The 25,943-nt window shown below is 39.4% G+C and overlaps 2 protein-coding genes across 14 annotated transcripts in view; one reads left to right on the top strand and one right to left on the bottom strand.

Annotated features, from left to right (window-relative positions):
* Positions 1–2,773, bottom strand: part of LOC137292586 (uncharacterized) — a 156,576-nt gene extending 153,803 nt beyond the window's left edge. Inside the window, exon 1 of the mRNA XM_067823842.1 lies at positions 2,769–2,773. The gene's annotated coding sequence lies outside the window, so the exon portion shown is untranslated. The remainder of the gene's footprint in view (positions 1–2,768) is intronic.
* LOC137292638 (phospholipid transfer protein C2CD2L-like) overlaps positions 1–25,943 on the top strand; it is an 80,679-nt gene that overhangs the window by 46,492 nt on the left and 8,244 nt on the right. For 2 of the 13 annotated variants that reach the window (XM_067823845.1, XM_067823844.1), the window contains exons 9-15: positions 780–907; positions 1,770–1,956; positions 4,434–4,559; positions 8,725–8,849; positions 18,676–18,699; positions 22,650–22,728; positions 24,750–24,899. In XM_067823845.1, the coding sequence (XP_067679946.1) occupies positions 780–907; positions 1,770–1,956; positions 4,434–4,559; positions 8,725–8,849; positions 18,676–18,699; positions 22,650–22,728; positions 24,750–24,899 (819 nt within the window). Of the gene's footprint in view, positions 1–779; positions 908–1,769; positions 1,957–4,433; positions 4,560–8,579; positions 8,603–8,724; positions 8,850–18,675; positions 18,700–22,649; positions 22,729–24,063; positions 24,134–24,749; positions 24,900–25,943 lie in introns of all 13 variants that reach the window. The other 11 variants (XM_067823847.1, XM_067823846.1, XM_067823850.1 and 8 more) reach the window with 7 other exon arrangements.

Genomic DNA, 25,943 nt, shown 5'->3' with positions numbered 1-25,943 from the left:
GTCGATCTTTTTTAGAACAACAGTTCGTTTTAGCTTCGTTTTCTAATTCAGACAATATTATCACTTGAAGTTGACGACAAACGAAAAGGAAATTCTTATTTACAACGGTTGTGTTAATTTTGCGTGAATAATGCCACGCAAAAGAATGAAAATAACTGACTTTTTGCACAAAATACCACTGAGAAAGCAACAGTGTTCGCCATGTCTCCGCAGACCGATATGTCTGTTAAGGAGACGTGTGAATCGAAAGAAGAGCAAAACCCCGAGACAGACCCCGGTCCCTCAGACCCGAAAGAAACAAACAAACCAAGTGTTTTTCAGAAAAAAATGGTTGCAAGAGAATGGTCATGGCTCTCTCAAATGAGCTTGGTGCTATGATATGTGACTATTGTAGCCAAAATAAAATGAGCAGTAGTTTCACTGGTGGTGGTTGCAATAACTTTTGTACATCCACACTATTTTGAAAGATGGTAATACAGGTATTCCCCCCCTACATTTTCCAAATCCCCCCTCCTTTTTTTGTAAGGGGGCGACAATTCCAATGCTGGATTTTCAGTTCTAGAATAGACACTGGTCAGTCAGAATGAGTCAAGGGTTCTGCTTGTAGGTCCATCAGGAAGTCTGTCTGAGATCATGTGGAATGTTGATCGTGATGATCAGGAGGTCAGGCGGAATTTTGATCAAGAGATCTATTGGGAATATATCATGGTGTAATTGAGGAGATCGATTGGCAGGTCTGTTTGAAATGTGGGAGGCAATAGTTGTGTTTTCTGCTTCAGAGGACTTCCTAGGGGAGACAACTGTGTACATGAACGACCTACGCCTCTGCCCCAGCAGCCGCCAGATCCTCGCCTTGCAGAGTCGTCCTGGCAACATGGACTCCATCAGTGGCTCCCTCACTGTCGAGGTAAGTCAGTGCCATTTCATATTACACCAGTACTGTGTCTTCACATTGGTCAGTATCAGATCTTTTCACAAGCACCACATCTTCAAATCCATGCATCAGTTATGTGTCCTCACATCAGATTCCAGGCCAGAATATCCATCAACTGCCCCTGACCCCAAATATTGGCATCAAATTCACGCCATCTCTGTCTGATACATTCAATTATTTTTCTGTTCATGAGAATCGATTCACTTGCTGTTGTACCCAACAAAAAAATTCACCTGAGTATTTTCAAACATAGATTGCATCAAGTCTGTAGGATTTGTTCATCAGGGCATGTCATCAACACTCTATTTGTTGGATTTGAGACGGGAATAGATACCCAGTAACTGATACACGTCTCCACATTTGTATCTCACAATATGAGATGACTATCCGTCAAGGTCTGCATCCATCGTATCCCAACTTCGTAGATCAGTGCTCCTGATATTGATAATAGGATTGTGTATTCCAGACACGATTACTTACAGACCACCATTATACAGCTGGAATATTGCTGTGTGTTGCATAAAATTGAACTTGTCTATGCATCGGTCTGATGAATCTTATATGTGTCAATTTTAATTTATGAAAGGTGTTTAAAGTTTACTTTGTGGGTTTGAATTTTCTTCACTTATTGTTCGGTATCCCCCAATGGGGACAGATTTTCTCAGTAACTGTTATAGATGTGGAATCCAAATTTGATATGTGATTTTCGGACATGTCGGGTTGAAGTTTGGAACAGGAACCAAATAAGATCTGATCAGAACACTGGGATGGGTATATTGATGACCATGTTTTGATGGTGGTGCTGATGATACGTGTTTTCCATCTGTGTTTCCAGTTTCTCTTCATGGACTCGGCAGAGGCGGAGATGATGATGGGGATGCCCGGCGCGCCCAACAGCCAGCTGTCCCCCAAACGTCGCATCGAGACGGAGCGCACTATTACACCAGGTGGCACTGTTATAACCACGACAACCACTACCACACATCGACCTCAGTTTGGCCAGCTCCAGCCAGGGCCAGAGGGTAACACAACAGGAATGATTTAGACTATAGTAGACATTCCCAATTTCATTATCTATTGTTCCAAAACTATTCTTTATGTATGATTTTGGTGAATTTTTATTGGACATTTTCTTCTCTTTGCTTCTTTGCCTTGTGTGATACTCCCTTGAGACCCTGGTCTGTACTGCCTCACACTGGTAACCCAGGGATCTGTACTGCCTCACACTTGTAACTCATAAGGCCAATGCAGTGGCCAGGGTTATGGTCAATACAGTGGCCAGAGTGAGGTCAGTGCAATTGCCGGGGGGTCAAGATGGAAGTACAGAGTGCCTGTGTAAACATCTGTGTGGAATTATTATATAGAGACCCCTATTGGAATAATGTTTATGAGATGTAATGTATATTTGTATTTGAAAGTTTGATACTAATTGTTTACTGTTTTAAACTGTAGTATTAACACACCATCTGTAGAACCCATTAGTAACTACTACATGTCTCTCCGTGACCTACAGGGAAACTCGTACCCCTCTCGTGCACCATTATTGCCAAGAATCATGGCAAACCAATCAAAATAATCCGTAGTAAAACGGATTTCAAAATATGAAAATGGCGGACCCGTTTAACTTTGAAGCTGCGCGAAACTACACCAAGCACAATTTAAACATAAACTGTATTGCTGTTTTGCCCAGGGGATATAGGATATTCTAAGAGCCATGTTTTGAAATTCAGAGTTATCTCTCCTTGATTATAGCACAAGACTACTTTAATCTCCATGCCCGTTTGTGCTTAGACAGGACCCAGGCGTAGACTCTTTGTAGCACTGCAAGGGAGACATCTCTGTAAGGGTCATGCATCTTCTACTGAACTCTGGTTCAGTGTACCCATTTACAGGAAAACACTTTATGTCTCAATAAGGGACACAACTGTAATGTTCATCATCTACTGAATCGTATTGGTCAAAATACCCATCTGTAGGAAAACCCTCTCTACAAGGGAGATAACTCTGCAATGTTCATGATCTACTGAACTGTATAGATCTATATACCCGTCTGTAGGAAAACCCTTTGTAGCACTGCAAGGGAGACAGCTTTGTTAGGGTCATGAATCTTTTACTGAACTCTGTGGTTCAATATACCCATCTGTTATAAAACCCTCTATATCTCTGCAAGGGAGATAAGTCTGTAATATTCATCCCCTACTGAACTGTATGGATCTATATACACCCATTTGTAGGAAACCCCTTTATATCACTGCAAGTGATACAACTCTTTAAATGTTCATCTCCTGCTGAACTGTATGGGTCTAAATATACATCAGTAGGAAAACCTGTTACATCACTGCAAGGGGGACATACTCCATCCTGTCAGATTGAACTTCTGAAGTACGCAAACATTTTGCCAGCCTAGACTTTACATGTAATTGAGAAAAAAATGTGATGGATTGTGTCAATGGTATTTGAGAAAAAAATGTGATGGATTATGTCAGTGGTATAGCATGACCTGGACAGATCCAAGTAGATGCAGGGACTTGCCGAATATTTCTTTATTTTTCTCAGTAACTGAGAAATCACACATTCCCCATCACAGTCAATATTTAACCGCATGAGTGGATGTACATATCTTTTGAATGTACTCTGTGTACCTGCTTAAATGTACTTGTGTGGATCTGGTTATTTGTGCGCTTGTGTTTTCCTGTCTGTGTGTACATTCTTGGTACCTGTTTATGTGATTGTGTTTGTGTGTTCATGCTTGTATGTGTTCATGTTTATGTACGTACATGTTTTGTGTGCTCATATGTGTGTGCTTGTGTGTATATCATCATATCCTGAGTAAAACATCAGTATTCAAATGTGTGACTGTATGCCTATATGACATGCCAGTGTGAAGGTATGCCTATATGACATGCCAGTGTGACTGTATGCCTATATGACATGCCAGTCTGACTGTATGTCTATATGATGACATGCCAGCATGACTGTATATTTGTATGATGACATGCCAGTGTGACTGTATGCCTGTGTGGTGACTTGCCAGTGTGACTGTATATCTGTATCATGACATGCCTGTCTCATGACATGCCAGTGTCACCTTATGTCCACATGATGACACACCAGTGTGACTGTATGCTTGTATGATGCCACGCCAGTGTGACTGTATGCTTGTATGATGCCACACCAGTGTGACTGTATGCCTGTATGATGCCACACCAGTGTGACTGTATGCTTGTATGATGCCACACCAGTGTGACTGTATGCCTGTATGATGACACACCAGTGTGACTGTATCCCTCTGTGATGACATGCCAGTGGCTATGCCTGTATGATGACAGACTCTCTAGGACAAGATGCCAATGTGACTGTTTGCCTCTTGGCTGATACGCCTTTGCGACCATGCGTGTGCTGTGTATATGACTGTGTGCCTACCTATATTTACACGTGTTATCTGTGTTACCCGTGTGACTTTGGTGTGTCCCCCTAACTGCATGTCTCATCTCCCCAGGACATCCCCCCAGCCTGGTGGAGAAACATCACCACTCTAACCCGGACCTCGACTCATCGTCCACCCTGAGTGCCGACTCCCCATACTTCCCCGGGGACCAGTCATTGTCAGCATCTGCATCCTCAGGTAACGCACTGCTCCCTATCTGACTCCAGACTTAAGTTTATGGATGAGAGGTTTTGTGATAAAGTATCCTTGGACCACATGTCACTTGATCCTCTTTCACTGTTCCACCTCTTACCTAAAGGTCTTCATTTCACCATCTTTCACCTCTAGGTCTTCATTTTACCATCCCATCCATCAACTCTATTACTTCATTTCACCATCTTTCACCTCTAGGTCTTCATTTCACCGTCTTTCACCTCTGTTACTTCATTTCACCATCTTTCACCTCTAGGTCTTCATCTTACCATCCCATCCATGACCTCTATTACTTCATTTCACCATCTTTCACCTCTAGGTCTTCATTTCACTATCTTTCACCTATGGGTCTTCATTTCACCATCTTTCACCTGTATTACTTCATTTCACCATCTTTCACCTCTAGGTCTTCATTTCACCATCTTTCACCTCTAGGTCTTCATTTCACTATCTTTCACCTCTGGGTCTTCATTTCACCGTCTTTCACCTGTATTACTTCATTTCACCATCTTTCACCTCAAGGTCTTCATTTCACCATTTTTCACCTCTAGGTCTTCATTTCACCACCATTTTTTTCACCTCTTGATCTTCATTTCATCATTTTATCTATCACCTATAGGTCTCCATTTCACCATCTTTCTCTTCCAGGTCTTCATTTCACCATCTTTCACCACTTGTTCATCATTTCACCATCCTTCACTGTTGAAGTTTGGAATTATATTTTATCAATATTTTGATGGAAGCCCTGAAAGTGTTTGAACCCATGTTTTTGATGGTGATGTGAAATTCTCCTGCATGATGATATGTATTATCTTAAACACTACTAATGTCCTTTATTTTCAGCAGCCCGTTTCCTGCATGGGATTTTTTACTTCTGTAGTTGACCTTGACTACAACAAACCATCCGGCCAAGGTTCAATGTGGTACTGGAACTCACCCCAGAATAAGTGGGCGGCTGGGTAGCTTAGTGGTTAAAGCATTGGCTCATTATGACAAAAACATGTCGTAAAACAAAACTCAATCACTCACTCACTCACTCACTCCAGAATAAGTGGGTGGTTGGGTAGCCTAGTGGTTAAAGCGTTGGCTCATTACGACAAAAACATGTCGTAAAACAAAACTCATTCACTGGCTCAATCCAGAATAGGTTTCCAGTTCACCAAATGGGCTGACATCTGCATGCAGCACCTGTACTTACTCATCAGTAATTAGACACCTGTACTCCCAACACCTGTACTTAAATGTAAGATACACCTGTACTTTACATCTGTAAATGAACACATGTACTTACCAATAGTACGCACACACACACAAACCTGTTCATTTACACATTTAATCACAAAACTATTCTTAAACATCTGAACCCAAACACTTGTTCTCACACTTGTACACATACATCCATATGTTCAGTGGGCAATAATAATAATAATAATAGTAATTTCACAGCTATTTTAAGCATGTCAAGGTTGTTACACACAATCTGAAATTTGAGATTGACTTTGTTGATGGTGATGTACTGCTGGACAATACCAGGTGAAGTCCTTCACCAAGTCTGCTCAGAGTCGGTCCTTTGTGGAGAAGCTGTCTGAGAAGCCATTGCATCATGTGTACATGCAGTGTGTTTAACAGAACAGCAATCTATCCGACTCCTTTTTCTGGATAAGTCGGCTGGTCTCAAATGTGAAACTGAGGGCTTCCTTTTCGCTGCTCGGTATCAGTCATGTCCCACTCGCAATCGTCAAAATGTGATTCTTAATCAAATGTGAACATGAAATGTCGTCTTTGCAAGGAATTCACAGAGACTGTCCAACACCTTGTCAGTGGATGCCCTTCCATGGCACAAACAGCATATCTTAAAAGACATAATGGCATGGCTCTCTGCTTTTACTATCGTCTCCACCATGCCTGTGGCTTTGACCCCGAGGTCCATCCATGGATACAACCCTGAACATGTCCATGGCATCCTGGAAAATGACAGTTTTCAACTTCTATGGAACAGGCCCATATACAGCCTCAGAAAAAATCCTGCCAAAAAATCTGATCTGGTCCTTTTTGATAAAACCAATGAAATTATTCATATCATTGAATTTTCTGTCCCTTTAGACAGGAATGTGAATAGCAAGATTCAGGAAAAGTATGATAAATATGCGGACCTCACCTTTGAAATGTCTCGCTTGCATCCCAAGTACACTGTGGTCAGGCTCCCCATTGTTCCCGGTGCCCTTGGTTTGGTACCTCCTGAACCCTTGGCGCAGATTAGGAGAGTGCCGGGTTCTCCACCAAGAACACAGCCCTTCTGACAATCTAGTAATGAAGAAGGATGCATTGCTGGGAAGCCTTCACGTCCTTCGGAAAGTTCTTGGTGGGTTCAACTAGGCAGCATGTCCAGGGAGAAGTCCCATTCGCTGTCTGGGCTGTGTGTAGAGGGGGCGAGGTCCCTGAGCTGATAATGAGCTTTACCATCCTGACTGTGCCAGGATCACTCGAACCCTCTCTGCTGCATTTCTATCTCAATCTGTAAGCATAATAATAATAATGTCATCATCTGTAGCGCACAAACACAAGTGATTGCTCGCGCACTTAAGCAGAATGTGATTGCTATTATACAGGATACCCAAGCTGCCTGCTAGGTGCTAGAAGGTGATAGTCACATGACTTTCTCCAACCACTTACCCATTTTCTACTGGATGAACAGAAGAAATTTGGAACAAGCTCACTTGCCTATGGTGAGACCACGTGTATCACATGTATCATTGTGGGGCAGGACTGAAGTCCTAGAAACTCTCAAGGGTCAATTTGCCAGTACGGTCACCCGTCCAAGGACTGTCCGAACTCTACATTGCTTAACTTCAACTGATTCATGATCTTAGTGCTGTGCACAGGACCACACACCACCACAATATACTGACACATATAAATCACATGCAACTATTTGCTCCTCAGTCTATGACATGCACTCTAACACAGACAGGTTGTATTTGGGATTACACTTTCTCAGTTAATGTCAGTGTGTATTCATGGGTACGACATGTCTTTGTGTCATGAGAACCTTTATATTTTGTATAATTCATAAATTTTGTAATATTTGTAAGAGCCCTTAGTTTGTTCTGTCAAGGTCAACCTCTATTGTGTGCATGACATGCCCCAGATTGTTAGATGCATCAACAGAAGACGATGTCCACTACATGAAACTATATCTTAACTACTTGGTTCCACTCTGTTTGTTTTGTAGGACAACAACTTGAATCATTCCTCAAGTGTTACCTCATAAGCATGCCCTATTTCAACATTTAAGTGCTGGGCCCTGGTTGTACAAATTACATATATTACACACAGATATTCAGCTTGTAAAATGGTTCCTTGTGGGAAAGGTAATGAGGTCATGAAAGTAAACTCAGACATATAGGGATATTGTCTGTTAAAGTAATCTCAGCTTGAACAAGAATATTTGAATAGTTCTGTACCATAACTTATCATAGTAAAAATATGGTATCTATAGTTTGCTGGGTAACTTTGTTGAGCTGGGCACTTACAGGAGACATTATAGATCTAGTTTACTTGGTAACTATTGGTAATGGGGCATTTATTGTGGTACATATGGTATCTGTAGTTTGCTGGATAACCTTGTGGAGCTGGGCACTTGTCACAGTAAATACTTTGTATCTAGTTTACTGAGTAACTATTGGAAGTGGGGCATTTAATATAATAAATATGGTATCTCTTGGTGCCTGGGTAACCTTGTAGAGCTGAACATTTATTGTAGTAAATATGGCATCTTGAGTTTACTGGGTAGTTACTGGAAGTAGGGCATTTCATACAGTAAATACAGTATCTCAAGTTTACAGGTAGCTACTGAAAGTGGGGATACTAAGTATGTTATCTGTGTTGGCAGCAAATCAAGTGGTTTTGGGTAGCCCACAGACGGGGAACATATCTTGGTTCTTGCTCCACCTGAACTTTCAGCCCGTAAAGGCTTGAAACTAATTTCCGAGTTTATCTCCCCAGGTGATGATCATGGTGGCGTACCCGTAAGTAGCAGACGGGCCCCCATAGCGGCCATTTTGACTTGTGTTCCAGGGTACTGTTCTGTAGATGTTGGAATGTTGCAGCATGTAGTTGGAATGTAGTTGTTGTTGTTGGTGTTTTACAGAGTTGATTGTAATTAATGGAGTGGAGTCCGTCACAGACGCAGCAATCAGGGAGTTGAAAGACCAGTCACGGCGGCCTCGCACTCCAACCAAAACTAGCACGCTTATAATAACCGGCGTCAAGCGGGTAAGACCTACACCGCAATTCCTGTCTCCTTACGATTATCAGTGACAACATATGTGAATACGAGGAATGATTACTAGCGTAGTGCTAAGAATCTGTGGATAGGATGGGTAAATTTTTTGTGTATCCTGTACTGGTTAAATTTCTTAAATTTTCTTTCTTTTCTTCTTAAATTTTTCTTTATATCATAAATATGATCATGATTTGTTGAAATTATTCTGTTGGGCAAAGCATCAGATATATGACAAATTGTTATGGATGTCAACTTCGTCAGGTGGTGACGAAGGGACAAGGAATAGCCCAGAAACGTCGTGAAAACCATAAAGAAGAAGTTGACATCCATACCATCTTGTCATATATTAGAATACTGACTTCTAAATGCCTCTCAAGAGAAAGCATCAGATGTGATGTAAGTAATACTAGCACACACTCTCACGATTAGATGACGTGATTTACAGGGTAAATTCCCATATAGATATATTTCACTTGTTACGTCAGCAACAAATCAGTTGTATTGTTTATGAATTCTGCCTAATCAGATATTTCTTTCACATTTTTCAATAGTTTTTTCCATGAAAAAAAAAAGTTTTTAACTAAAAATGAATGTTTCTAGACAGCTTCAAGATGGTATATTGCTAAACCCCTTCATGCCATGTCACATGTAACTATGGCAACACACCATCTGGAGATAGGCCCCTGTTACATGTAACTGTGAAAACACACCAGCAGTGCTCAGTGCCTGTCACATGTAGCTACGACTACACGCCAACGGGTGTTAGGGCTCTCTGACATATATCCTATGTCAACACACCAGATGGTGTGTTGACAACACAACCCTTCTCATGGTTTGAAGGAAAAGCAGAAATTTTCTGATATCTGGTAAGAGAGTTTTAGATTATTAGACCTATTTCATCAGGAATGATGATTTTATCAAGTTGGCAGTTTAGACCTGTCAAAATGGCACCACATCACAACAATGTATACAATATTTAGTGCAAAGGTTGAATATCTCAAAATGTCTTGAATATTTGTTCAAATATTGTTTCAACATGATCTCAAAGTTGTCGTAATAATTGTGTGAAAGTGACAGTTTTGATGAGACAGTCTCAAACTGGGGCAAATGGAAGTCAAGGTCATTGAAGTCAATGCATCACCTGTCTAAAACTGCATGGAGTTTCTGATGGTTTTATGGAGTTGCAGCCACAACTCTGACTATGTTGTTACCTAATATTACCATAGATGATAAGCATTTTGAAACAGGTTCATTTATCAATGCGTGACACAAAAATACATTTTTTCTGGTGACCAGTCAGAAAACAACATCACATCACATGAACAAACTAAAGAAAGTGCTTTAGTGAGTGAAGACATCAGAATGTGAGTAAACATCACCAGACATGATGGATCGTTTACCCTTTCATAAGCAGGGACTAAGATTACCGTGTGTATTTGCCTCATATATAGAGCTGGAAATAGTAAATGGTAAGCAGGAGTTTCACCTACATGGAATGAGGTGATGTAAGCATGTCATTTCACTCGCATCACAGATGTTCCCGTAATCCAGGGGTCCATGGATGACAGGGCGGTAATCAAAAATGGTGTTGTGATTAATTGAAAGAATCGACGATTGGTCGCAGTGACCAAATGACCAGACAGTCAATCACATTTTCTCGTAATTGAACACAAATGATTTTGGAAGTGCTGCTTTAGTCTTTGAAACAATTGGCCGTGGAGCATATCTTCCAAGTTGCAATTGTCAGGGACTGAAAACTTGTTTAATTGTTCAAAACTCAACTTCACTAACTGAAAAGTCATGACTGAATATTTGTCATCACTTTAACTCATTAAGGCCGAGAGACGCATACATGGGGCAAGTTAGTTAGCTTCTCACAGCGAGTGCCGCGTATCGGGGGTTGAAAAAAGCACCTCTTATTCAGCGAGTGCTGCGTATTTGGGGTGATAAAAAGCACCTCCCATTCAGCGAGAACCGCGTATTGGGGATTTTACATTTTAAATTCGTATTGCACCTATTATTTCAATCAATTTAGCAGTAATGGTCAAAGATTAGCTTTTCTTACGAGAGAGGTTACTTTCTGTGTTAATCAGAAGAACTATTAATGTGTTTTGATAACAATTGTTTGCAATGTCGGGGCTTATACTGGCAGATGAACACATGTCTGAGAGAAAGGGGATTATGAGATGTTGTTACAGGAGATAAGTGTTTGTTACTCGTCATTGGGAGTGATTACTAAGATACTGTGTTTGAACATTGATTGAATTAACGGTGACAAGGTTACAAAACCTTCTTCTAAATTAAATCATTCATTCATTCATTTTGTGGAGTCCATTGTCAGTCTTCTGAAATTCGTTTGCTTTCAAAACAAATATAAGCATGCCCATCTTCAAAAATATTTGGGGAGATTCAACTGCAAGTGTATAAATCACAGTAAATCAGCATCGTGTAACTTATTTTAATTCTATAATACATGTTCTTGAATTGTGATATTTATTCGTAACAATGTGCAGATTATATTGAAATGTTCAGCAAGCCATTATATTCTCCACTCAATGGTTGGATTGGGTTATCCGGGGTAAAAGTAATCGGAATGTAGCGCTTTGAGCGCTTTAAAGAAAAATAAACTCGTCAAAGTGCTTGTTAGTCCCACGTGTAGATTTCAGGCATCCTTACGATTATGTATGTTCACGATACACAAACTTTTTCATGCTAGAGTTTATAAAACCGAAATCCAACATATCGATTGGTCAACGATCAAACCAATAGTCAATCTGTATCCAAGCTGTCTAGTGACCGAATGTGCTCTTCAGAAATTTAGCCCACGCCCCATCACCTGTCATTTCCTATGTGACAGGTATCTCATAATACGATTGGTCATAGATGACAAATCAGCCACTATATTGAACAGTTGAGATACAAATGTCCTATTCGGGAAGATTGTTGATGCCCATCCCATGACCCCTTGTCTTATGTATGTGCAAGGAATAGCATTATGCAATATGCACACATGTATGTTCGAGTGATGATGTATGTTTTCTGCGTTAAATCTAGATGAACCAAAGTGACAAACTGAATCTGTTCCATTAAGTCACTCATTAGCTTATTAGTACTTACCTTAAAATATTCAGTATATACTAGCAACGTATCAGCGAAAACGCCACTTTCATAGAAGATTATTAGGCATGTGCATAAATTCTTCTTTAATGCCATTGATATAGATGTTTTGAACAATTTAACCTCATACAATGATATGAGAGGGACACTTTTTTTAAAATTATGTCTTACATACAAAGAATACAAACATGTGTTAAGAAAATGCACATGCACTAAGATTATTAGGCATGTGCGTAAATTCTTCTTTACTGCCATTGACACAGGTGTTTTGAACAATTTAACCTCACCAAAGACACATGCCACCTAAAGTCTACAAGAGAAAGTGTAATAAAATTACGTAAAACGTTACAAATATGACATGTATTCACTCCTGCTTTCTTTCAACATATACCTTTACAACGCAATTAAACAATTAAACAATCAGGACTTGGTCGTATGATGAGACAGTTTCCTGTAATCTCCGAAACCTGCCAGGGATATCAGGCGTGAATAGCCCTAATTAGTCTCGCCACAGCCAGACAGGCAATCAGCACTTGGTTCCAGGTGTTGAGCAGGGAAGTGGCTCTCGGGCTTAATGAGTTAAAGTAGTAAGTTGTGTCATGATAAACATGTCTGCTATAACAACCTGGATAGGAAAATCTGAAAAATGATGCTAACCAAATTTTTTCGATGATTGTTTGTTAGTAATGAAGCAGTCCCCAATTAAGAGAATTTCAACGAATTCCCACCAATAGTAATTAGTTCATGATTGTTGAGAATAATGTGAAATTGGTGGTCTCATAGTTTTAAACGAAATGTGTACCGTCATGGACACGGTAAGCAGAATGGGGTGTCAACTTATGTGAGAAACATATCATTTTTATACTGATTTCAAGGGTCAAGTTAGGTTAGTCTTACCTATAAGAATGGCTTATCTATGGTAATATATGGTAATTTAGTTTATTAAATCATGCAGACTTGACTTTGTTGTTTACTGAGACTCTTCATCAGTGTCCACCAGCGTTGACTCATGTTTGACAGAAGATGTTATTTTCACTGTGTTTAAGTTAGGCCTTTTACTTTACACCAGTTTACAGCGGTTTACAAAGCATTCAGACACTTTATGTTGAGTACCGTCAGTTTCACTGTCAGGTGTGGTCCAAGCGATGTGTATGTAATTTATTGTTGTGTGGAAAACTCCACAAACTCCGAACACTTCTGTTGTTCTCGGAAACTTTGTCTGAATTTATGTACTTTGTAGTAAAATGTCTTGTAAGGAACTGAAAAACCAAAAGCATGCTGGCTGAATGAGCATGGCAATATGAACTGATCTGTCAGGAAGTGGACTGATAGCTGCTGCATCCATTGTTATCAGTTTATTGTTGTTAGCAAATCGTAGTCTTTCTCTGTTATACAGTAACTTGGAACGTTTGTCGATGTAAATCGTTTTGTTATTTATAAATTTGTTGCATTGCATATCTTATATTTATATCTGTGATGAAATTTTCAATGTTATGTAAAAGGACTTTTTTCCTTCATTGAAACGTCCATGGATAAACTCTACTTATGCTTCACATTCCAATGATCTTCGTCAGTGACCTTGTCCTTGACTTTCCCTTCTGACCTTCCCCTTAACCTTGGACCTTACAAACACCCAATTCATTTTTACTTGACCACAACTTGACCACAAAATGACAATGTGACTTCTTTACAACACCACACACTTTGTAGGCTTACATGCTGTCAAATCTGTTATACCCGGGATGTGTCATAAAAACTGTTATGTCCTGCTCATGTTGTAACTAGCAAATTCGCCTGTCATGTTTGACCCATTGTTGTACCCGGTGATGTTAGAACCCATATTATCCCTGTTCTTGCTATATGTCATGCTAGTCCATGTTAGTGTTACAAATACACGTATATGTCATAGTCGGTTCCATAGATTGCCTGATAAAAGCCCCACAAACCAGAAGCCCCTTGGACAAAAGCCCCTTGGACAAAGCCCCTTTGAGAAGACCCTGTTAGCACTTACTACATTTATTAATCATTCCTCAAGACCATCTTTGAAAAACAAACAACACTTAAAGGTCACATACAACGTAAAACACTTTATAAAATTGAAAAAAAAACAGCAGTGCTGGGGGAAAAGGGAAAAAGTGGTTCCAACGATGGGGGAACAAGAGGTTTCAACAGCTCCGCTGTGCTGCGCCCATAATGCGTGCGCAGTGAATAGGTTCGCGGAACTTGAAACAGTATGCATGCCTAGAGTATGAGGTCATGAGCAGTAGTCTAATCTAATCTAATCGCACACAAGCAAATAATCTACTCGTTACATAAAAAAACTTGTTGATTTTGGTAAGCAGCCTGTCACAGGGAAAGCTCAATATATGGTTTATTGACACCTATATGTCTGCCTGCCAGTCTGCTAAAGACAATATGCAATACGCTGCTTCAATCATTGACCACATGCAGTTAATACCTATCAGGCTATACTCCATAAACAAAATAAACTGATTTATGAGTTGTGCACCCGAGTCCTGTCTCTGACACATTATGTAATTAGGCAGGTGTGATACTTGTACACGTGACATGTTTTTATGATTGTGGGAAGCAAACAATCTACATCCATTTTTCTCGGAAGACTGGATCTGACGGAAACTGGTGCAAACTCTTGTCACTTTCAAGTCCTTCTTTGTACTTGGATGAATGACAGTTTCCAGCCTTGCAGTAGTTCACCATCTCTACTGAGATGATTTTTGACTGGATCGAACGGAAATTCAGAGAACATGTATTTACAAAACCCAACATCTCAATATATACATTCTTTATGGATAACAACTTCTTCTATTGTATATGATTTTGTGTGACAACAGTACTTGAATCCATACTGAAACGACGCATCAAGTACAATAAAAGAAGTTGTTATCCATGTATCCATTATCCAATAGGAAGCTATCGCTACTCATGAGTGCACACCCACCCACTATGACTGGGTTCAGTCTCTGGGTTTGTTTCAAGGGAAGTTAGCCCAAGTATAAAATATTGCACTTTTGAATTGTGATTGTAAGCTTATAATTTTATTTATTTGTTTTTTTTGAAACACCAGTATATATTATATGTCATGAATAAGTGATAACTTTGTTTTAATTATGTTTGATTTTTTGGTTGCATGTGACCTTTAAGTGTCTTAATTGATCTCCAACCTCCTCCTCAAGCCCCACTTCCTATTGAGAAAACACAATGTAGGGCTTCTGTCTCATTTTGGCTTTTGTCTAAATGGGCTTTTGTCCATCCACCGTTCCATGTCTCAACCCTTGTTAAGCTTTGTTGTGTTCTAACCCATATGTTGAAACCACTGTTATAACCTTTTCATGTTGTCACCCATGTTATATCCAGTTCATATCACAACCCATGTTATAACCTGTTTGTTAGATCATATTATAACCTATTTGTTTCACATCCCATGTTATAGCCCTTTTGTCTTATAGTCCATTTTATATATTTTGTAATAATCCATGTTTTATCCTATTTGTTTTGTAACAGTTTTGTCCTTGTAGTGTCACAATGCATGTCATACCCCTTTCATGTTATATGTTATATGTGTTGTGTATTTGTTGCTGCTGTCATCCTCATGTCATAAGTTTTGTCACTACTTATGTCTTGTTCCCCACAGTAGATGTAATTGCCAATATTTCTGTATTGAACCCCTCCACTGCCCAGCGGGTAGAGTGTCAGCTAGGAGAGAGGAAGGTCAGGGGTTTGATTCCCACATGGGTTATGCCAAGATCATGTTATGAGATTCTAGTTAAAAGCCCCAAATCATGTAAGTGGTTTTATTAACACATCGCCCTCCAACACATGATTACTGTCCTCCAACCGTCCTCCAACACATCACACCATAACGTCATCAAACCTCCTTACTTCTCATCCCACTATGCAAAATTTTGATATGACCAGGATGTACAGCACTGATAGTTTTAGGTGTTAATCTTGTTCGTGAGGCCTGCTAGAATGATGTTATAGTTCACCAGCCACCATTTGTCTTCCTTCTGTTTGTCAAAAGTTATAAGACAGTACAGTGTTGATACCTCTATGGTACGTTGTCAGTACCCAGATAACACCCTCTAAATATTCAGACATTACCCTGCTAATACCTCTATAATACCTGGACAATACCCTGATAATACCCCTTAAATACATGGACAGTATGCTGATAATACCTCTGTAATACCAATACCCTGAGAGTACCTGCGTAAAACCCCTTTTATACCTGGACAGTACCCTAGTAATACCCCTATATCTTGACAGTACTCTGGTAATACCTGTATAATACCCTGACAGTACCCAGGTAATACCCCTTAAATACCCTGGTGATTCCTCTATACTACCCTGACAATACCCTTGTAATACCTCCATAATACCCTGACAGTAACCTGCTAATACCTCAGTAATACCCTGACAGTACCCTTTGATACCCTTAACTACCCAGACAGAACCCTGATAATAAGCCTTTAATACTCAGCCAGTACCCAGGTAATACCTATATAGTGCTCTGACAGTACCCTGGTAAAACCCCTTTACCAGCCAGACAGTACCCTAATAATACCCTTTTAATACCCGTACAGTAGAACCTGACTGCAGCAACACCCAAATGTCAGCATCAAACTTTGACAATTCCATGACAATGTCCTCCACATGTCCTGACTTGGTGGCTGTCATCTCATTCTGTCCCCAGTTTATATGTGACATCCTCACATATATGTTAGTTACACATTGCTCTATGATGTGATACTCTGACAATACCATGACAATGTCAGTCCTGGTGACTGTCATCTCATTCTGTCCCCAGTTTACTGAATGATGTCCTCACATGTTAGTTACACAATGCGCTGTGATGTGATACACTGTATGAAATGCTATGTGATATATTTGTGACTAACAGAAGCATGCTTGTGCAATAAATGGTATTTTTATGAAATACTGTCATGTTTTGTGACTACTAACATGTGTTAACACAATGTTTGTGTCTTGACTTGATTAGTTTTTTTACTCCATCTTTGGCAACCAAGGGCATAATATGTTCCTTCTCATTCCTCCTTTCTTCTGAGTTGTCACATTGTGATAATAACCCTCATGAGAACGTCGGTAAAAACACAGGTGGAGGAAATTCTCACCAAATGTTTGGAGTTGCCTCCCTTCCTTCTCAGAGGCCAGATAGTCAAGAATGCTGGAGCATTGTGGGACGGAAGAAGTTTAAGTAGTTGAAGATTACTTCTCATAAGGGTCTTTGGAGATGACCTGTAATTAATATGGTTGAAAGTCTCCCATAATTAATATGGCCGATGGTCACCTGTAATTAATAAGATTGGAGGTCACCTGAAATCAAGATATCTGTAAATTACCTATAAATTATACTGTAATTAATTACCTGTAATTAATTTGGTTGAAAGTTACCTGTAAATAGTATGGTTGATGGTCACCTGTAAATAAGATTTATTTAATTGAACATTACCTGTAAAACATATGCTGTAATTATTATAGTTAGAGGTTATCTACAGTTAAAATTGTTTGAGGTTTTTTAAAGTAATTGTTTAGGAGGAGAGAGATACATATTTCCCTGGATGCCCTTGAATGTTAGATAAAAATACATTCCTTGTTGTGTTCATACATGCATTCCTACACTTATTCCATCATACATTCCTACATGCATTCCTACACACATTCCTACCTGACATATTCACTAAGACATGCAGTAAGAGCTGGTACTGTACTGAAAGGTTGGCGAAAATAGCATGGGACAGCCAGGACTAGTGGAGTTGTCTCCCTTTGCTGCCACTATCTGCTACACACCAAGCAATCATGTGGAGGTGTACACCCGCTCGACCACTAGTTTGCGACACCTCAAGTGTGTAACATCTGAGTCTATTTTTATCCTCAAACCAATACATGACATTTGTTTTCAAGAATCCCTTCCACGACACTGAATGTAACACTGTATTTCCTTTGATATTTCATCCCTCAAAACTGAGTCATTAGAATCGTAGAAAGTTTAAATCTTGAATTGATTTGTATAGATAGAAATAGACAATATTTTTTGCAAAAACGGTACCACAGGTAGCATCTGAGGATGTAGCCAAGGTAAATATTGTTTTCATTTCTCACCTCCAAATAAACCAATCAGCTTTCACAACACGAGCAGCACTTTATGTTACACAATTTCATTGGTCTGTCCATATGCACAAACCATGAACAGCTTGCTGCTTTATTCAGATAACATTTGCATGATAGCTGTCATTACTTGCCATCTTGCATCTTGATGTCTAGTATCTTCATAGTGTCCTTTTATTTATTCTAATAATTCTCAGTTATTGTTATTTTTTACGTGTGTTTATTAATCTTTTTGTTATTTTCATTTGTTGCTTGGTGGCAAGTTAATTTTCTGGGGTTTTTTCATGTATTGTGTGTCTTGTTGACTGGGTAGTATTTGATTTTAGTCAGCATCTTCTCAAACAGTAAGCATGCCATGTCAGTGATTTAATGAAGCTTGTTTATAAACTGTTGGTGTATCTGCTCTAAGGTTAATTATCTGATGCCTTGCTTAAAGTGCTTTACTGAGTTTGTATGTAGATTGTTAATATCATGTACATATCGTGTCAATATCAAGTCAGTATCACATCATTATCAGCTAATGCCATGTATGTTTTATTCCATGCCTACCAGGAGCCAGTAGTGCCTATTATTAAGGTAGATAGTCCAGGTAGATTAATACTCGTTACATGTCACTTTCAAACAGCAAGACTCAAGAGGGGATATACCTCTCTCACAATTGTCTGGTCACATCATTGTCCATCCTCGATATCTCCAGGGTATACGTTCCGATAAGTCTCCACTTTACCCTGGATGCATCTACGGCTCTGCCCGATAAATTTATTACCTCCCTTTGCTGACTCCGCCTTCTCACAGTAGCCAATCAGCTAGGCCACCGTTATAACTGAGCTTGCCAGTGTCAACAAAGGTAGCGGTCACAACTGCAAAGGTTTGCTCGCAGTGTGTCCCAGATTTTAGGGAAATCATACAAACAAATTGACAGGTCCGAAACTTTAAAACAACATATGCAAGAACGCCTTCTACCTCTTCCAAAGAACCTCTGCATGGTTTCTGTTGACAAGTATAATCGGTTAGGTAATTCAAAAAACGAAAGTGAGTTGTGATTGGTTCGCTCAACTTCCCAGCGTAGACACCTGACTGGATCAAAAGACAGTCAAGGGAGGTAATAAATTTATCGGGCAGAGCTGTAGATGCGTCCAGGGTATAGTGGAGACTTATTGGAACGTATACACTGGAGATATCGAGGATGATCATTCTCTGGACAAAGGGGATAACTCAGTGTGTAGTATTTCCAAAACAGGCAAGGTCAATAAATCATTTCTCAGTGTTTAAATAATTTTTGAGTGGCAAAGATTATTTGCACTATTGTTGTCAAAGGAAAGTATTTGCAGTATTGTTGAGGGGGTGGTGCACTATTATTGACATGGCAGAAAATTTGCAGTGTTGTTGACAGCAGAAGTTATGTGCACCATTGTAGACAGGGGAGATTATTTGCACTGTAGTAGACAGGAGTATGGAGTCGTGCCCCATTTATCCGAACACTTGTGTTTTTATTGAAATTGGCTGGATAAGCGAATGTTCGGATATCTGAATCAGGGAAAGGAACATACAAAGAAATGAACTTAGTAGGCATCAGACACAATCTTTATTGATTACGGTACACATAAACAAATATCAGTGCATGAAATGTCTCATACCTGTTCATGCAGTTATGCTTGAAGAAATCAATCATAGCCTTTTGCACTGGCTGTATAGAAAAGCGAGAGGACTTTGGCTGGTCAGTTCATCACTGTCAACATTCACAAGATCATCAGTAGTTACTGTCACAGTTGCAACTTATGCACAGGATCGTAGTACATCACGAAGTTCTGACAAGGCCATGTCTTCTTGTTGGTCCTCATTTGATTGGATAATATCCACATGATGAAAACAGTTAGCAATTGTCATTTCGCTCAGTGAGCTGTCCAGGCTTGCTTGATCATTGAGATTAATTAATTATAGTGACCCACAAATTGACACGCCTCAAAATTAACTCAGCGTCAAATTGCTACTCAGGGGTAATTAATCTTTTCACACTTCAAAGACTGCCGACTTCTTTGTCCTCGGTAATTGTGTGTGTAAACATACAGGTGCTCAACCATCCGGATATACGAGACAGAAAATGCACATAATTTAGTGTTCTGTATGTGAGAATGACGGTACGGTTACGGAAACCAGATTTCCGGATAGGTGAGTAATTTTACAACGTTGTGAATTCATTTTTAGGAATTTTCATTCAGAAGGCAAGTTTTCCGAATATCTGAGGTTCAGTTAAACGGAGCATGACTGTATTTGCACTATTGTAGACATGGAGATTATTTGCACAATTGTTGACATGGGAGAGTATTTGCACTATTGTTGACATGGGAGAGTATTTGCACTATTGTTGACAGATGAGATTTTGCATTATTTTAGACAGGGAGGTTATTTGCACTATTTTTGTCAGGGGAGATCATCAAATGTACAATAGTGGCACAACATTACAGACAAGGGAATTCGTCAGTTGCACAACCTTCTTTGTATCCTGTATAGAAAGGGGATAATATCACAGCTAGCGTCCAGAGTAGACTGCTGTTTGGAAATGTCATGGATCGACTTACTCCTGTGTTATTGCACATGTTCACAGGATTTCTGAATGTGACACTTTTCCTGACAAAATTGTATCATCAATGTTTACAAAATCTTTCAATATTTACACGTTTTATTTTCGTTTATTCATCATAATTATTCATTTTTAGTTGCTAGTAGTTGTTTTCAACAAGTTTACATACACAGTTAAGTGTTTTGGTATTCTGCAGTTATTTGTATTCTGTTGTGTGGACTGCATGCAGCTCAATAAGGCACTCCTGCTGGTCAGCTTGAACACCCAAACCTAGTAGAGTTATGTCTTTCGACTGGGATAGGTAGCTGATCTGTAGTTAAAGAGTTCTATTTGTCAGAAACGCCATGACGATCTCTGTTAGAATTGATCTTCAGTAAACCATGCTTGTTGGAAGAGGTGACTAACAGGATTGGATGGTCAGGCTCACTGACTTGGTTGACACGCTATTGCATCCCAGTTGTGTAGGATGATGCTCGTGATGTTGATCACTGGATTGTCTGGTAAAGACTTGATTGTATACAGACCTCTTCAGTGTAGCTGGAATATTGCTGAGGGTGGTATTTGCAACAAAATGAACTAACACACTATTTGTGAGACAGTGGCATGCATTATGTTTAGCGAATACAATATTTTGAATAATTTCTTACACAATTTGTAAAATATGATTTTTAGTTATACTATTAGATCAAAAAGTGTTTTAGTTATTTTCTTCCTTAATCTATTCCATGAGATGTCACCCTCAACTCTTTCCTCTCAAAGAACTAGATATTACATCAGAAGGATCACAACCCTTCAATATGAGTGTACATTTTGCAACATGACGCTTACATATGAGGGCTGTGATATCATGAAACCATGGTCACAAATGTTGAAAGGGACTATTCAGGACTAACATAACGTCAAAATCCATATGAACTGAATTTTTTTTCCAAATCGTCTTAGTTCACTTTCATTAATATATTTCTGACCAAAAGAGAAAAAATAGGTTGTCTTTAGCCCAGAAACACTGGAAATGCATTTTGTTTTCCTAGAAGGAAAAACATAATTGACCTTACACAGCAGTGTGATAATTATGACAATTTCTTTAAATCCAGTGACTGCACTATGGTGGAAGAACGTCCACAATTTAGTAGATTTATGTCATCACTTAGGATTATGGGATCATGACATCCAAAGAACAAATGAAACAAGTGTCAGGTTTAAGAACAGTCAAAGTGAGTGAGTGGGTGAAAATTTAATGTCACATGAGCAATATCGCAGCCGTATAGTGACGAGAAATTCTGTAGATGCGCAAAAAATGCAAGTAATTATAGAACCTGTCATCGACAGACTGTAAAATAACTAGGACAAAAGCCAAAGAACAATACTAACAATCAAACATCAAATGTCATATCATCTACTCTCACAAATGGCAGATAGAACTTGGCTTGCAGTCTTATACGATTTTAAATGACCAGCCATTTAATGCTGTGTGGCCACCGAATGTCAAAATCATATAACACATGACTTTGAGCAGGGGAGATAATCAAGTAAATCCTGCATAATGCGCTGTCACAAAGTACATATATTTCATTTGAAGAAAGAGAATACATTGCTCGAAAACTGTGGAATATGTTTAGGATGAGTAAATGAGTTATCATGTCCCTCGTATGGAAACAGTGTCAAGTATTTGACGTCATATCTCATTCTTCAAGTTCAGAGGCTACAGCAGGAAAAATCTGGTTGTATTCAAGGGTTGTAGATGACTGGATGTAAAATCACCTGCTTAGGATATACATGTAACTTTGAAAATGTTTTTGGCATGTGGAAAGAGTTATTAAGAAGTGATATCTTTGAAGCGAATAACTTAGCCTTGATTGCATTGGATGGTTTCAGTGTAGAAACTAGAGTCCCTGTAAAGGTTTTATTGTCCTCTGTCCTGATGTTTTCGTATTTGTGGTTTCAGACTATAGAGAGTTCTCCTACGGATGAGGGAGGTGATATCACCATCACCAGCGCCACCCCAGAGAAGGCTGTGGAGAAAGGTTGGGCAGTTATGTTACATAGTTGAGAATGATTGCATTACCTCAGAATTATCACATGTATTTAAGGCTTCTTATCTCAGATGTATTATCTCTGAAAAACTCTTATCTCAGATGTATTATCTCTGAAATCTTATCTCAGACCTCTTATCACAGATCTTTTACCTCAGACCTGTTGTTTCCTATCAATTTTGCCAACATATATTGACTGATTTTCAAATGTACTGCATTGACTGTACAAAATTACTGGATTGTGAGATGCCCATTAACTGTGGAACTTAGCTGTCCATGGGAAGCTGACAGACTGTGAGATGTTTTATGTTTCTTGATCAGAAGTATTACTACAGAACTGCAGCCTCAAACCATCTTTAGACATGCTGACTTCAGGTAGAGGTGCTCTAGTCTGTGTGTATTGCCTCTTTATACATGTTGACCTGAGGCAGAGGTGCTTCAGTCTGTGTGGTGCCTCTTTATACATGCTGACTTAAGGTGGAGGTGCTCTAGTCTGTGTGTAATGCCTATTTATACATGCTGAGTTGAAGTGGAAGTGCTCCAGTCTGTGTAGTGCCTCTTTATACATGCTGGCTTGAAGAGGATGTGCTCCAATCTGTGTATAGTGCCTCTTTATGCATACTGACTTGAGGTAGAGGTGCTCCAGTCCTCATCGATCACATTTTGAGAGAGAGAAGTCAAATCCCATAAAAATATAAAAATCTAAATGTGGACCTAACAGACATTTCAGTTGCAGTCCCTGAAGCAGATGTCCTTTGCATGACCATAATACTATTGTTTCCAAGAATTCACAACATATGAGTTGTTGTCACACTTTAATATCTGTTGATGCCATATTTGGTATAACTGTATTCCAAATTATGGTATGTAACACAGGTTTAGGCAGAGTTGAATGTCTTTATCTTGAGTATTAAATGCATCAAAGTTTGAAAGTGTTACATTATTACCTGAAAGTTTGTCGTGTTTATAAAGTTCTTTCACTGTTAACAAGTTTCAGATGTGAAATATTCTGATATACTCCATCCCTCTGTCTGCTTTTGTTGCCATCTGGAATTTTCTCCCATCACTGTTCAGTCATTGAAGAATGAGCACCTCCACACCTTTATACAGGAAACTTGTCTCAGGCTAATAATACCTCATTTCAAATTTGCTGAATCTGCACTTTTATTCATTTTTAAAAAACATGCATTTGTTCAGTTTAGAATGAGATTTTGTGTGTTAAAATTTGACCCTGAGTTTTGCGGTTGAGATTAACGGCGGTGTTGTTGGCGGAGATTAACCGTGGTGTTCCTGGTGGAGATTAACGGTGGTGTTCTTGGTCCACAGTGGCCCCCGTTCTGCAGGTGTCGGGCACTCTGCTCCCGGTCACACCGCTCTGCCACACATTCAGGCAGCTGTGAGTTTCTTCTGTCGCGTAGTAGCTGTACACGTTGTAGTTGTTATTCTGATGTCTGGGAGGTGCTGCTAGTTTTCTGAACATACAATCCGCGAGCTATCATCCAGTATGATAGCACTGCTTGTAACATGAAAAGAAGTTGAAACTTAGGTACTTCATAAAGGTTAAAATAAAGCAGACACTGGTTGACTATATCCGTGAAAGCAGTTTACTGTCATGGTTGTCTCCCTTTCTTTGACAGGATCTTACTATTCTGATCTTGAATCATGATTAGCCCTGATTACAATGATTGGTTTGTCAGCACTGTGAGTTTCACAGACATAGTTTCCCATCGCTAAAGTCTTTTTCAAAATACTGTCCTTAAGTCACTCACTCACTCAAATGAGACTGCAAATTTTAAGTCCTTTGATTCTGTGACAGGTTATTATGTATCAGGTTATTGTTATTATAGTATTAGACTTAGTATCTTACCACACGAAAGCCATGTCAGATAGATGCCTGTTAACATTCAGAAAACCAGCACACTGTCTGTCATCAGCCATCCAAAATAACATTCTAAAACATTGTTGAAGGCAGCAGCTTACGTCCCTCTCATTCCACAATCCACCTCTTGCAGAAAAGAAGAAAAGCTCGTTTGGGGAAGCGATAAGGAAGCGTTTTGGTCGCAAGAAGCGATCGCAAAGTGCTGATCGTGCTGCGTCCAGTTTGAAAGAAGGCGCGAACTATCTCCGCCCCCCTGAGCAAACCTACGGCCCTCAATCTAAAGGTTCCTATCTGAGCTCTACACTCCGTGAACCCCAGCACACTTTGTCACAGGCATCGTCATGGCTACTCCAACATGCCATTAATATATGCTAATGTATAGAAGTTTGGCAGCCATCCTGAATTTTCACGTCAGTTCTCTTGCAAGTTTTACAAACATTATCATCTTCAAAATGAAATATTTCCTGATTTAAATCATGAACATAATGTTTGTACGACAAACTATTATTTATGCATGTAAATGTGCTGTAAAATATCAAAATTGAGTAAGTTTTCTATGGATTGCTGTTTGCTATGGCGGCGACCGCGTGGAGTAGTGTGATGTGGGTGGTAACAGGGTGTGGTGCTCCGCAATCTGATGTCCGTCCATGCGTTGTCCAATTGTTGCTGTGGCTTTCTCTCCCGGCACTGACCATTCATCATCTTATCATTGCTGACTGACCGCTGCAGGGGACACACAATGCCAGACGATCAACTTAAAAATGTTTCACTCCATTACTTAAAAATTTATAGTGTCAATTTATTCAAATTTATTTGTTACTAGCAAACAGATTTGATTCTTTTCGACGAAATATGTATGTGTCATCGACTTCAGATGATTATCTCATATGCATCTTCACTGCATTACTTAGGGACAAAAAAAAATTCTTTTTCTACTTCTAAACACATGGCATGAAATGTTGTCTATGTGTACTACATAATTATGTATTTTTTATTACTTTTATAACTTTTCAGAATTACTTGAACTTCAAGGTTTATTCAGCATCTAGTAATGTTCTGCAGTGGTTTTGAAGGCTAGGCAAATGAATGTGTAAACATAATTATTCAAATTAACGTAAGTTGAGTATATACCATTTCCTGACTGGTCGCAAGCATGGTCGTGTTGAAGCTGTGTGTGTTCACCTGTGACGGGTCCAGCCAAGGAGTGTAAACCATTAGCAGACATATAATCATTGGTTGGTTTCCTTCTTTTCTGCAGTAGTTATCTCCCCTTGACGCAGACGTTAGTAGGCTTGTGTTTAGCAGTAGCATCTCCCGATTGGTTCCT

This window comes from Haliotis asinina, chromosome 1 (genome assembly GCF_037392515.1).
Source record: "Haliotis asinina isolate JCU_RB_2024 chromosome 1, JCU_Hal_asi_v2, whole genome shotgun sequence".
In the NCBI taxonomy this organism is placed as follows: Eukaryota; Metazoa; Mollusca; class Gastropoda; order Lepetellida; family Haliotidae; genus Haliotis; species Haliotis asinina.
The sequence above is the reverse complement of the archived record's forward strand: the minus strand, read 5'-3'. Positions and strand labels throughout refer to the sequence as shown.